The sequence below is a fragment of the Brachyistius frenatus genome, unplaced genomic scaffold (genome assembly GCF_029030835.1).
Source record: "Brachyistius frenatus isolate BFR_SWC_R1_liver_20210118 unplaced genomic scaffold, ASM2903083v1 Contig_404, whole genome shotgun sequence".
Taxonomy (NCBI): Eukaryota; Metazoa; Chordata; class Actinopteri; family Embiotocidae; genus Brachyistius; species Brachyistius frenatus.
In genome coordinates, this window is record NW_027211003.1 from 73,723 (window position 1) to 85,891 (window position 12,169).

Genomic DNA, 12,169 nt, shown 5'->3' on the forward strand with positions numbered 1-12,169 from the left:
CGACATGTTTCTCGTTACTTTACGCTTCTCGTTAACGTCATGTTTCTCGTTAACGACATGTTTCTCGTTACCTTTACGCTTCTCGTTAACGTCATGTTTCTCGTTACCTTTACGTTTCTCGTTAACGTCATGTTTCTCGTTACCTTTACGTTTCTCGTTAACGACATGTTTCTCGTTACCTTTACGCTTCTCGTTAACGTCATGTTTCTCGTTACCTTTACGCTTCTTGTTAACATCACGCTTCTCGTTAACGCCGCACATAAAAAATGTGAGAGAATCTTTAGTAGTTTAGAAGTTACCCGTTGTTCCTTTGTGACTTTTTGAACTGTTACATGCCTTGCTCTTCAAAGATGGCTATTGGTCCACCTCTACTGATGAGGGTCTCTTAAATATCCTTCCAGTTAATGACCATCAACAACCGTTTCCATGAGGACCTCAGAAATCGGCTGTTGGTACAATGATAGACTTCCATAGACGCCTGTTGTAGGAGTCAGTGTTCTTTAAATAAAACAGTTCAGGTTCACATACTCACAGCAGTAATACTTGATCATGTCCCCCAATAAATAAGTATTAGTTTATCGTATTCTTTAGTTCTCTTTGTCTGCCATTATGTCTGATCATGTTTATTCAGAAACATCAAATATTTGAAAGGGTTTCCAAACTTTAAGCACTATTGTAGATGTTAGAATATTTTTCTGTTAAATCTAATAAATGCATAAGAAAAAAACTGTTTTTGTGTAATTTCACTAGTAACAGTCAGACAGACAGTATTATTAACACAGGCCATTTATTTTGCTCAACTTGTCCCAAAGATACCCATCCCACTGGTTAATGACTGTACATCTAAATCAAAAGGAATACTATTTCTTTGTGTATAAATTCATTAATGTTTCGGGTATAATTCACAGAAATGTGAGGGTGCACAACACCTGGACTACAACTTCTAAAATACAGTCAGCCTGAACTGGTCATATAAATAAAACAGGACATCTTCTTCTGCATTTACCTTCTTGGAGGTCTTCTTGATGGCTCTGGAGGCCTTGCTTAGGGTGCTGTCCATGTCCTTAGTGCTGACCTGCAGTGAGTCTGGTTCTGTACACTGAATCAGGTCCTCCTGTTAATAGGTGAAACATATTACAGCTTCAAACCCAGTATAATCAGTGTGAACTTGAAGCGTGCCGCTCTGCAATGAGCACACATCCATACATGATTCTTTATGTTTGTGAGATGGATGTGCAGCAGGATTCACAGACACTCTTTATTTCTCCTCGGCATGCGATGGGGCGTTTTAACAAGCAGCGCTGTGTCTCGTTGGTATTCACACTGCAGCGCTAACCCAGTGAAGCCATTAGGAATGCAGCTGTGAGGAGGCAGACACACCAGAAGGCAACATCGCCCTCTGCTGCTGACTCTGATAAATACAGGAGTGTCAACTCCACATCTTCCACCGAGATCAATAATCATTAACCTTAATCAGCCCATGACAATTCAGTTTGACATCATTTCCTTAAACAACTAAATGACAAGGTTGCTAATATTCTATTTTACAGTGTCTCAAAGTAATAACCAAACTTGCATGAACTGCTTGTATATGTTAGGGGCACATTTACATCCAGTGACTCTTATTCACAACATGTATGTAGTCCATTCCACTGGCGCAGCCTCACTACACTGACAGTGCAAAGGAGTACATTGTGCTGTGTATGTCCACTCTACACTGGAGGTCATTAGTTAAACAGTTTGTTCTTCTGCCAACGTGATTCAGCAGATTCAATATGAAACAGAATAATGGAAAGTGTCAGTTTTAATGTCAGTGGGTTGACATGAGTATTAAATGAACTGTGCTGAACACAGGCCTGGTGCTAGCCGTCATATGATATGATTCCGCACACACCCCTCATGTACATACACCCCTTTATCACACAATAATTAATAACACACAACTAACTCTCTGAAACAGAGCAAAACACAACAACTTTGTCACACTAATAACTGTGAATTAACAAACTGACACTGACAGACGGCATGCTGGGTAAATAAATATGTTAATAGCTGTGAGAGGTTCCGATGCTACAGAACATTTAAGAAGAGAGATGGAGAATGAAGATGCACAACAACGTGTCCAAGAGATCTGCTCAGTCTTCTGTTTTTAAAAATCTGTCACAGACCAAAATATAGATATATTGTAAAGTTGGTGGAGCTGCTGTTGTTGCTGGTGGTGTAACACCATGACTTTACTCCATCACCACAGCAGGAAACATGTCATACCAACTGAATACTGAGTATGTTGGATCACGGTGATCAATTTGAGGGGGCCAAGTGACCGCATCAGTCAAACCAAAAAAATCACACATTGTATGAAGAAGCATCTACATATGACATAGAAAACAAGAAGTGGACTAACATTACAAATGCAATAACAATCCCCCTCTGCATGGACCAAGGAAGTCAAGGAAGACGTGTTCAGAGAAATGATTAAAACCCTGGATTTATGGTAAGGCATGTGTACAAAGGCACAGTACATAGTAGCTGAAGACATAAGCTGTTTATGCCATGAGGGAAGTCAGCGCTTCAATCAGGTGTGGTGCAATGAGAAAGGCTGGACAGACACATCTGACATGGTCCGAAATGTCTGCAATTTACAAGCCATTTTGTTGTTCGTGTAAAAAATGGATTTCTAGACATCCACAAGACGCGCTCTCCTCAGTGAACAAGGCTGTTAGATAATGTTTCCCTGGTAAATTAACAGCTGCCCGGGTCAATTGTCGGCCACCAGCACAAGTAAATCCTCAACCTATGGGAAACACTGTGTTAGAATAGAGCAAAACAACTACCTTTTATATCTCCGAGATACATTTGTGAGGCTCATTACTATTGTCTTCGTTTGATGGCCTCCTTTTTACTCCTCATACCGACAGACAACTCCACCTCTATTTATATGGCAGCTCTAAATGAACTTCTGTCTGGGCTCCTGAGGCCTCCAAAGCTGCCAGTAGTAGAGATCCTAATGAAGGTCATGGGAGCAACATTGGACCAACTACTGATTGGAGATGAAACAAGTTTTATCTTCTAGTAATAAAAGCTGTTGAGGACAACAAAGCTTTCAGAGCTTCCTTCAAACTAGCCATTTCTTGTCGTGTGTGAGTGTGTCTTTTTACCGCATCAGCCCTGCAGATGGTGTTGGCAACATGGCGGCAAAGTGTTCGCAGCCAGGCGCTTTTAACCGTTTCCTCTCCAGCCAGTTGGAAGCTGAACAACAAGTTCTCCTGTTCAGTCGGAGGGCGAACCACCAAGGCAAATGCATTCACACACTCTGAAAGGAGGAAGTGAAACACAGTGAGGAGAACAGACTGATGGAGAAGGTAGATATCACAAAGAGACAAAAATAAAGGAGGAAATCAGACAGTGAAGAGATTTAAATGAGGAGAATAAGATAGAAAAGGATGATCAAGGAAAGACGGAAGAAACAGCAGAAAGAAGCGATGGCCTCTCTGAGTCCATCAGTACGTATGTTCTTCTAAACCCGTTTAGTCAGCCATGTTGGGTTTGGGATAAGACTTCTATTGTTACCCTGTCCTCCAAAAAAAATTGTGAGTCTGCGCTGTAGTCCAATTACTAATATTTAATTCAGTTTAAATACAGGGGTCCCACTTTAATTCAAATGTTAAACTCTCTGACTGTCAGTGGCTAAAGAGCTGAATCTCCATGAGATATAATGAACAGAAAAACATGCTGCTATTGTGCTGAACAAAGAAACAGAAACGTCTGTTAAAAACAGGCTGTTCATCTGTTTGATATTAAAATAAATTAAATCCATGTCTAAATACTGGTTTCAGAGAGAAATAATTTATCTAACAATAATGGTAATTAAGCTCACAGCTTAATAAACTACATTTGATTTTATGTCAGTGAGCACTAATGCTACCAAACACACACGCTGATAATAACTAGCTAACTAATGTTACATGGAAAATATTACATTTTGATAAATGGAAACTAACATTTAAACATGCAAACTAAATTCCCTGATATTCCTGGACTTGGACCAACAAATTCCCTGCCTGGGAAGGAGCTTCTAAAATTCTCTGATATTCCCGTACCTGTGGGAACTGTGTAAATATTACAATCATTTTCAGGTTTTTTTTCCCAAAGAAACAACGGAGGAATGAATTTTTTCAGCGCTTCCTGCTGCATCCTCCTGAACACATTGGAAAACAACTTCGGCCATTACCTAAGGTTCGTCATGGAGCTGTATTACAGGGTGTTCAACCATTGTGTGGCCTCTTCCACTGAAGTGCAGCAGTAGAGGGGATAATAAAATACCCTAAAATGAGCTGCAGCTGAGGCGGTTAGCTGTAACTGTCCAGTGTGTGCATGTTGTCATGGTTACCCTCCGTGTCCTGCAGGTCCAGCACTCTTCGGATCTGAGACAGCGGCATCAGTGCGATATGTTTGAGCGGAGGCGGCGGCCTTGTCTGTCCCAGCGGACTCTTAAACGTATTGATCACCTTGTGTCGCTTTCTTGCAATCTGGAGACACACACACACAAAGTGAGACGGCAACATCGGCGCTCAGTGACCAAAGTTAACTTCCAAGTTACATCCCTTGAGGTTTGGTGCACTTGGCTGTTTGTCGGTGAAGCTGCTATTGGTTACTTGGCAATAAATCAATAAGGCTTTCATTGAGGTAAAGAATGAAACTCATTAATGTCACATTAATTAGGAGCAGAGAAGAAGAAAGGAGGGAGGGAGATGGCAGAGGATTAAATACAATATTGCATCATCAGTCCATACAGTACTTCAGAGAATCAGAGGTCAAAATTTTGTATTATTTTACGGTGGCTTATCTGAACAAATTAAATGAAATAGGATTGTTTGTGGTAAAACTACAGAAATTAGACCAAATTTAAGTTTGGGAAACCACTTAATAAAAAAGCTTATTACTTAATACAGTAATAATCATGTCCTCTGGACTCCACAGGAGGACGGTGAGACAATTACAAAGCTGTTGTCTATGTTGAACTACACCTTTCCTACCCTACAGACTGGGGGGGGGGGGGCTTTAAGCAGCTCCTTCAGCATCATCAGACGATAACAGATTCTCACCCTGTATAACTCTGATTAAATCTTTTAATTTATGTATTTCTTCTTGTATGTAAATACACAATTTAATAATTTTACAATAGTGAGACCACTTCATGAGAATAAGGAGTGAACTGCTAACATGCTAACCAAGCAGAAAGTTTCTCTCCGTTCTCTTAGAGCTATGGTTTTTACTTTGTTCCAGTTTGTCTTCAGGATTGAAGCTGCTTCTATCAGCTCAAATGATTTAAAAACCTCCAGCTCTCTGTTCCCTTTCTGTTGGTATGTTGCAGCTCAAAGTCCCTTAAGCTAAAAGCAGATTATACGTTGGCAAATTTAATAAACGTGCCAGTTCTGCTTTAATTAGTTGGTGTTGCTGCACATTTTCTCAGATTTGTACCAACATTTAGGAAGAAACCTAGAAAACAAACAGGTTTTTCAAGTGGAGTTTTAAGGAAAGGCTGAAGATGATCTGAGGTGAGGCTGAAATAAACCGTCAGACTAGACTGTGGGGACACGTAGAGGACGTGTACGTGGTTATTAGTGTTCATGCAGGTTCACCTCGAGGCAGTCGTTGAAGAGGAAGAGGGTGACGTGTTCTCCACGGTCACACGGCTGGTCTCCCAGAGAGATCGTTTCTACCCGGTGGACCAGGCTGCGGTGAGAGGACAGCAGGTTGGCCTGCAGAGAGACAAAGACGGTGATAGGACAGCAGGTTAGTCTGCAGAGACGAAGAGAGGACAGCAGGTCGGTCTGCAGAGACGAAGAGACAAAGACGGTGAGAGGACAGCAGGTTGGTCTGCAGAGAGACAGACGGGGAGACGAACAGAGGGCAGGTTAGAAGAGAGAAGAGGAGACAGTTCATGAGATAAACCATCTGGTCCTTTAGACGGTGTGGACCCTGGACAGACAGGCTGACAGACAACCTTTCACATTCACCTAGCTGTCTTTTCTATGTCTTGAGCTATCGTTGTCTTTCCTAAACACCAAATCATTTCTATTCACCGTCTACTAACTAACTACTAAATAATGAATACAATAGGATCAAACACAGAACCGATTATTTACTGTACAATAGAAATATTGTCTGACAGCTAGCAGGTGTTTTAATGTAACATTGACGTACTTTCTAATAAATAAGAGACAAGAAGAGTTTAAGTTCTCACATCAGTGAAACAGACTGTGGGACAGTTTATCAATGCCTATCTAACATCTGTAGGAAACATCTGTATCACTGTCAGACATGGGTTGGTAAAATAAACATTGTACACATGTGAAACTAATGATCTGTGGAACATTAGATTATTTACAGAAACAACCAGAGGAGCCTGAACATGTCAGAACTGGTTTTGTCCTGTGGAAGAACATGGATATAAAGATCATAACTAATGTATGATCAAACTACAGACATGCAGGCATAGAGAGGCTCCAACTCACAGGACAACCATCCACGTCATAGACAACATCGAAGATTTGCTTCTGGCCTTCAGTCTTCCTCTTGTCCTCGTTGATGTGACTGGAAGGTCGAGAATGGAAGAAGACCATGAAATCGTGGAACCATTAGTCAATCAATCAATTAGTCAGCCAACCGAGAATAACCAACAATGATCGGAATAATCCATCAGCTCTATATTTTTCCCCATCTGTCAATCAATCAATCAGATCTGTTTGACCAAACCGTGTCCTCGTTTCATCTGATGGAACCGTTCATCACAAACATTTGTTTTTTTGGACAAAAGCAATTTAAACACATCTGTTTGGATAAAGTTCTAATGAACATTTTACATTATCTTCCAACATTGTATCTAACCGGATGGTACATCCATTACTGATGATGTCACCAAACGGGATTACTGCTATACAGTGGTGTGAAAAAGTGTTTGCCCCCTTCCTGATTTCTAAATTCTTTTTTTTTCCCAAAAAAATTGGAAATCAGGAAGGGGGCAAACACTTTTTCACACCACTGTATCTTCTCCACTGTTATTAAAGGTATGGATTTGACTACACTTACAAGATGCGTTCTAAAGTTCAACAAATTCTGGCTTCAATCCATTGCAAATCTTTATTTGCTAAATATTTTTACTCAACAATGGTCAATTATTACAAGTTGAATGTATAATTGTCAAGACTCGTTAAGAATGATGAATAGAGCTCAGACAAGCTGTTAATTAGTCACACAAAGGATCAAACAGCGAGATATTCCCAATAGAAAGGTGAAGGTGGAGCACACTCACGTCATGACTTCTTTCAATGACTCGATTGCTTTCTCCAGCGTTATCTTATCTGGGTTGTCCTCTGACGTGTGTTTCTTTATGTCTGTCATGGTGAAAAAAAAGGAAAGTTAAGAAGTGGAGAGGCAGGAAAGACGTAGAGGTGTGCGCGCGTGCGTGTGTGTGTGTGTGTGTGTGTGTGTGTGTGTGTGTGTGTGTGTGTGTGTGTGTGTGTGTGTGTGTGTGTGTGTGTGTGTGTGTGTGTGTGTGTGTGTGTGTGTGTGTGTGTGTGTGTGTGTCACCATTAAGAAGCAGGGCCACACTGGGCAGCCTCTGTACTGGTCTGATGAGCAGCTCCACCAACGTCTGCCTGCCGCACTCCGGCTTGGACTGGTTGATCTGTACAGTAAATGTGTTGGTGAGACATCATGTGACACACTGACTCAAGAGATTAATCTTTGTACTGAATACTAACCACCATCTGAATGAAGGTCAATTCAATCTGTTCTACGAGTCATTGTTAACTCTACTTTAAACAGTCTACAGTGAATGGACACGTCCTGGGTATATAATATAATATATAATGGACACGTCCTGGATATATAATATAATATATATTGGACAGGTCATGGATATATAATATAACATAATATACAATGGACACGTCCTGGATATATAATATAATATATATTGGACACGTCATGGATATATAATATAACATAATATACAATGGACACGTCCTGGATATATAATATAATATATATTGGACACGTCATGGATATATAATATAACATAATATACAATGGACACGTCCTGGATATATAATATAATATATATTGGACACGTCATGGATATATAATATAACATAATATACAATGGACACGTCATGGATATATAATATAATATAATATAATATAATATAATATAATATAATATAATATAATATAATATAATATAATATAATATACAATGGACACGTCCTGGATATATAATATAATGGAAATGCAAATTTGTGGAGATTCGTGTCTTTGCATGCAATCGCTTCACCTTTGGGCTGAATACACCATAATACTTCTGAACATAAACACAAAGTAGATGAAATACCTTGAGAAAAGCATGGAAGCGAGGTTTCTGTTTCTCACAGCGAACAATCGTCTCTTTGCTCATTTCAAAAAAATTGACGAAAGGGGGGTAGGCCTTGACCAGCTCTCTAGACTGCAGACAGAGAAGAGGAAGTCAAATCAAAGGAATGAGGAAGATGATCCACACATATAACACATACAGGGAGTAAACAGGACCAGCCATAGACTCGCTCTGACCTAAACATAGTGTTTGTTTCAGGGTAGGTAAGAGGTCCCAACAGCTGCTTAGTCTAGTCTTATATATTATTATAATATATTATACATGTTATTTTACTCTTTTCAAACCATAAGGGGCCCCACACGTATTACATACACTGCAGTAACTGAGCTAGCTAGCGTCTATGTGAGGTGAGGTGTATGTGAGGTGTTTAGGGAACATGGTAACTTCTAGCTCGGCATGCACATCGTTACCACCACCATAAATAAAGAGATTGTCAACACTGACTTCATCTGACACTAATTCATATGTTCTTGTTTCATAATGATTTTACTCCAAGTTTGAACACAGATGTTCAACAAAGTAGCACCAAATCTAAAGTACACAGTGAACACCTGTGTTGGACTCCAGGTAAGTGACAGGTAGCCATGTGTACAGGATGCACACTGTAGAGTATGTAAACATTAAACTCACATATTTGAGAATGATGTTTCCAACACTCCTGCTCTCGGACCAGTCTGTGAGGAGCTCCTCCAAGTCACTCTGATGAGAAACCAACAGGTGAACAACAATGACACCATCACATTCACTATGTCACAATGATTATGACACAGTTGAGGACATACTACCTTTATTCTGGTGTGAACGTCATGTATTTCTGGGATGCTGCCAAATATTGTCTTCATCTCCTCCTGGGCCAGGATGGGTCCTCCAACCTGACCCTCCTTTTCCAAGGGGACCTTGAAAAGCTTAAAAAAAAATATGAAGAATATTACACACAAAAAGGTGTTAAAAGGTTTATTCGGCTAAACTCAGTGCACATCTCCCCACTGTCCACTAGCTGTATGTGCATGAAAAAAAACAAAAGCAGCCCTGTCTCTGAAAATGGGAAACAAACGCACAAAGCAGCTCAAACCAACACACACAACATTACTGCAGTCAATCAGCCTCAATAACATTGATTTCTAACAATGGAGAGATATCAGGGAGTCGAAGAGCACATGCAGCCAACGACTGGCAAACATAGCAACATCTGCATGGCTACTCAACGCTAAGTGGACCACCAGGAGTCATTAGCAAATAAATAAAGAAGAAAGAGACAGACTGGAAGTTGTTGCTAAAAGTCACATCTATGTGCTTAAATTAAATCTGTAACAAAGTGTGAAGAAAGAGAAGGATTTTAAGTTATTTTATAGTTAAGAGGTACTACAGCGGGAACACCTGCTGTAGTACCTGGGCTGTATGCTAATATGAGTAATACCCAAGTGGACACGCTACACACATTGACACTAGTACCCTATATCATGCTAGGACCACTCCCACACTGAATTCACCAGGGTCTTCTTCAAGAACTATAAAGAATAACATTTATTATAGTGGTAATATAAAATAAAACCTGAAAATGAATGGTCTCTTAAAAGTTTTTGTTCCAGTTGACTCATTTGGGGGAGAAGATAACATATTTTAATTTAAACCAAACTTCTTGCATTTAAACTTTGACTGTTGGATCCCGTTAAAAATGAAATCCAATCAGCAGCCTATTGTCTACTGCCCATCTGAACATGGACTTATACAATCAGATACCAGAGTAATTTGCTGTAAGATGAAAAGTGGAACTGCTGCACTCAGAAAAACAGTTTAAGGATATTTTCCCTTGTTAATATGAAATGAAAAACAACCTCAGATTGACAATAAAAAGCAGTCATGAACATCAATCCGACTCATTCCCAGCAAGCAGGAAACACTGAACGTCTTTTATATTCATAGAATCATTTACAACTGTGTGCTCCTTGGATAAATGTCATGGAGCCACAGAAGCAGCCTGAAAGGAAGCTTCATCAACATGACGGACGCACGCACGCACACACGCCTACCTGTAGGATGGTACTCAAAATGTCCACATAGTTGCTCTCCGTCTGGTAGAGCTCCTTGGAGACCTGCCACCTGGCTGACTGCTTGCAAACAACTGGAGTCGAACTCTTGGGCGGCTTCGAACTCTCTGGAGGAACAAGAGAAGCAGGGAGGAGGAAGGAAAGTTCTTAATAGATCACTGGCAAACACCGCCAAGTGTCCATCCAACGTTGCTCAGCAATTATAATACATTTAAGAATTAAACAAATTGTACTGTAAGTAAAATCTATATTTATTGGAATAAAACTGCTCTGACACCTTTTACTTGCTTTACCTCAGCAGATGGAAACACAATTTTTCACTTTACTTCCTTTCTTTCTTTCTTTTTATTAAACCTTTAAGAAAAAGTGTGTACACACTCAACATGGTTTGTAGGATGAAGAATCTGTTTTCTCTGTTTTTAACAACAGTGCAGCACCACAGCTACATGATGACAGACACTGCAGACATGTCACATTTTACATTATCAGAAGTCACCATGAGCACTTCATCTGTTCTTATATCATAAACAACTAGATCTGAAGGGAAGTGATGCTCATATTCTGTATGATAAATCACCAAAATTATGGAAGAGTTTGAGAGTAAGTACAGTTATCAGTCCCTCCACAAAACAATAAATAATATAAGAAATAAAAATGAAAGCTCTACCAATCTTTTTGCAGTTAAATTGTTCCTCAACAGGACCTCTGCTGACGCTGCTTTATCAACAAAAATATCTCTACATGTATGGTTCCTAACTTCTCCTTGTCAAAAGAAACCATGTGCAGGTTGACCAGACCAAACAGCACGAGAATGACTGAAGGGGTTTATGGGAAATGTGGACTAATCATACAGTACATGTTAAACTACATGGTTTTCATACAACCTTCCAGCTGGAGGAGATTGCACTTTGTTGTCATACATGATGTGTTGAGTTGAAATAGTTTAACAGTTAAAGCATTTATTCTTACATAAAATGCAGCCTTTGTTTTCTACATGGTTTTGTAAAAATACATCACTTTTATAAAAAAGATTAGAAAAGATTTTTCTCATTTTTTTGTAGAGTATGCTTTTTAAATCATAAGAAGTTAAAACATATGACTCTTTATTAGACAGTAACCTTAAAAAGAAACAACATTTTTCTTCATCTTCACTTTGCATTTTTTTGCCCATATATGGCATTTTTACCAAAAAACTCAAATCAGAAATATAGAGATTAAATTTATCCACAAATTGCTTCTCGGTTTTGAGAAAAGTTGCATCAAACGTTTTGATTGCATTAAAAAAAAAAGAAGAAGAAAAACCCTGTGTGAAATCTTAGAAGGATGGAGTTGTATGAAACTAATACATTGATCAATTTAGAATATCAATATGTTATGCCTCAGTGCCTAATTCCTCCAGACAACCCTGAGAGTGAGACCAGGTGAGGTTCAAACTTGTACTCCTCTACACTCAGATGGTCTGGGTGTGATCCGGTCCTTCAGCAGGAATTTTTTTTTTTTGAACAGAACTGAAATGTGATTTTTTTTTTTTTTTTTTCTGCTTGTCCTTCCAATATCTGCTTTAGATTAGCCTCAAACTTACCTGATATCTGCTAATAACATTATGAGGGTCCTCCTTTTAATTCACCACCTGACCTGCAGAAGCTCCTTCCTGCTGCTGCTCTTCCTCAGGCTGCTGACAGGTAAT

At 39.4% G+C, this 12,169-nt stretch overlaps 1 protein-coding gene across 1 annotated transcript in view; it reads right to left on the reverse strand.

The window, feature by feature from the left end:
* The window catches only part of ect2 (epithelial cell transforming 2), a 43,377-nt gene that overhangs the window by 11,894 nt on the left and 19,314 nt on the right, over nucleotides 1–12,169 (reverse strand). Inside the window, exons 13-23 of the mRNA XM_069724985.1 lie at nucleotides 10,465–10,589; nucleotides 9,220–9,339; nucleotides 9,065–9,133; nucleotides 8,396–8,506; nucleotides 7,594–7,690; nucleotides 7,316–7,397; nucleotides 6,519–6,597; nucleotides 5,643–5,762; nucleotides 4,391–4,529; nucleotides 3,159–3,313; nucleotides 1,007–1,114 (exon numbers count right to left, since the gene is read on the reverse strand). Coding sequence (XP_069581086.1) covers nucleotides 1,007–1,114; nucleotides 3,159–3,313; nucleotides 4,391–4,529; nucleotides 5,643–5,762; nucleotides 6,519–6,597; nucleotides 7,316–7,397; nucleotides 7,594–7,690; nucleotides 8,396–8,506; nucleotides 9,065–9,133; nucleotides 9,220–9,339; nucleotides 10,465–10,589 — 1,205 coding nt within the window. The remainder of the gene's footprint in view (nucleotides 1–1,006; nucleotides 1,115–3,158; nucleotides 3,314–4,390; nucleotides 4,530–5,642; nucleotides 5,763–6,518; nucleotides 6,598–7,315; nucleotides 7,398–7,593; nucleotides 7,691–8,395; nucleotides 8,507–9,064; nucleotides 9,134–9,219; nucleotides 9,340–10,464; nucleotides 10,590–12,169) is intronic.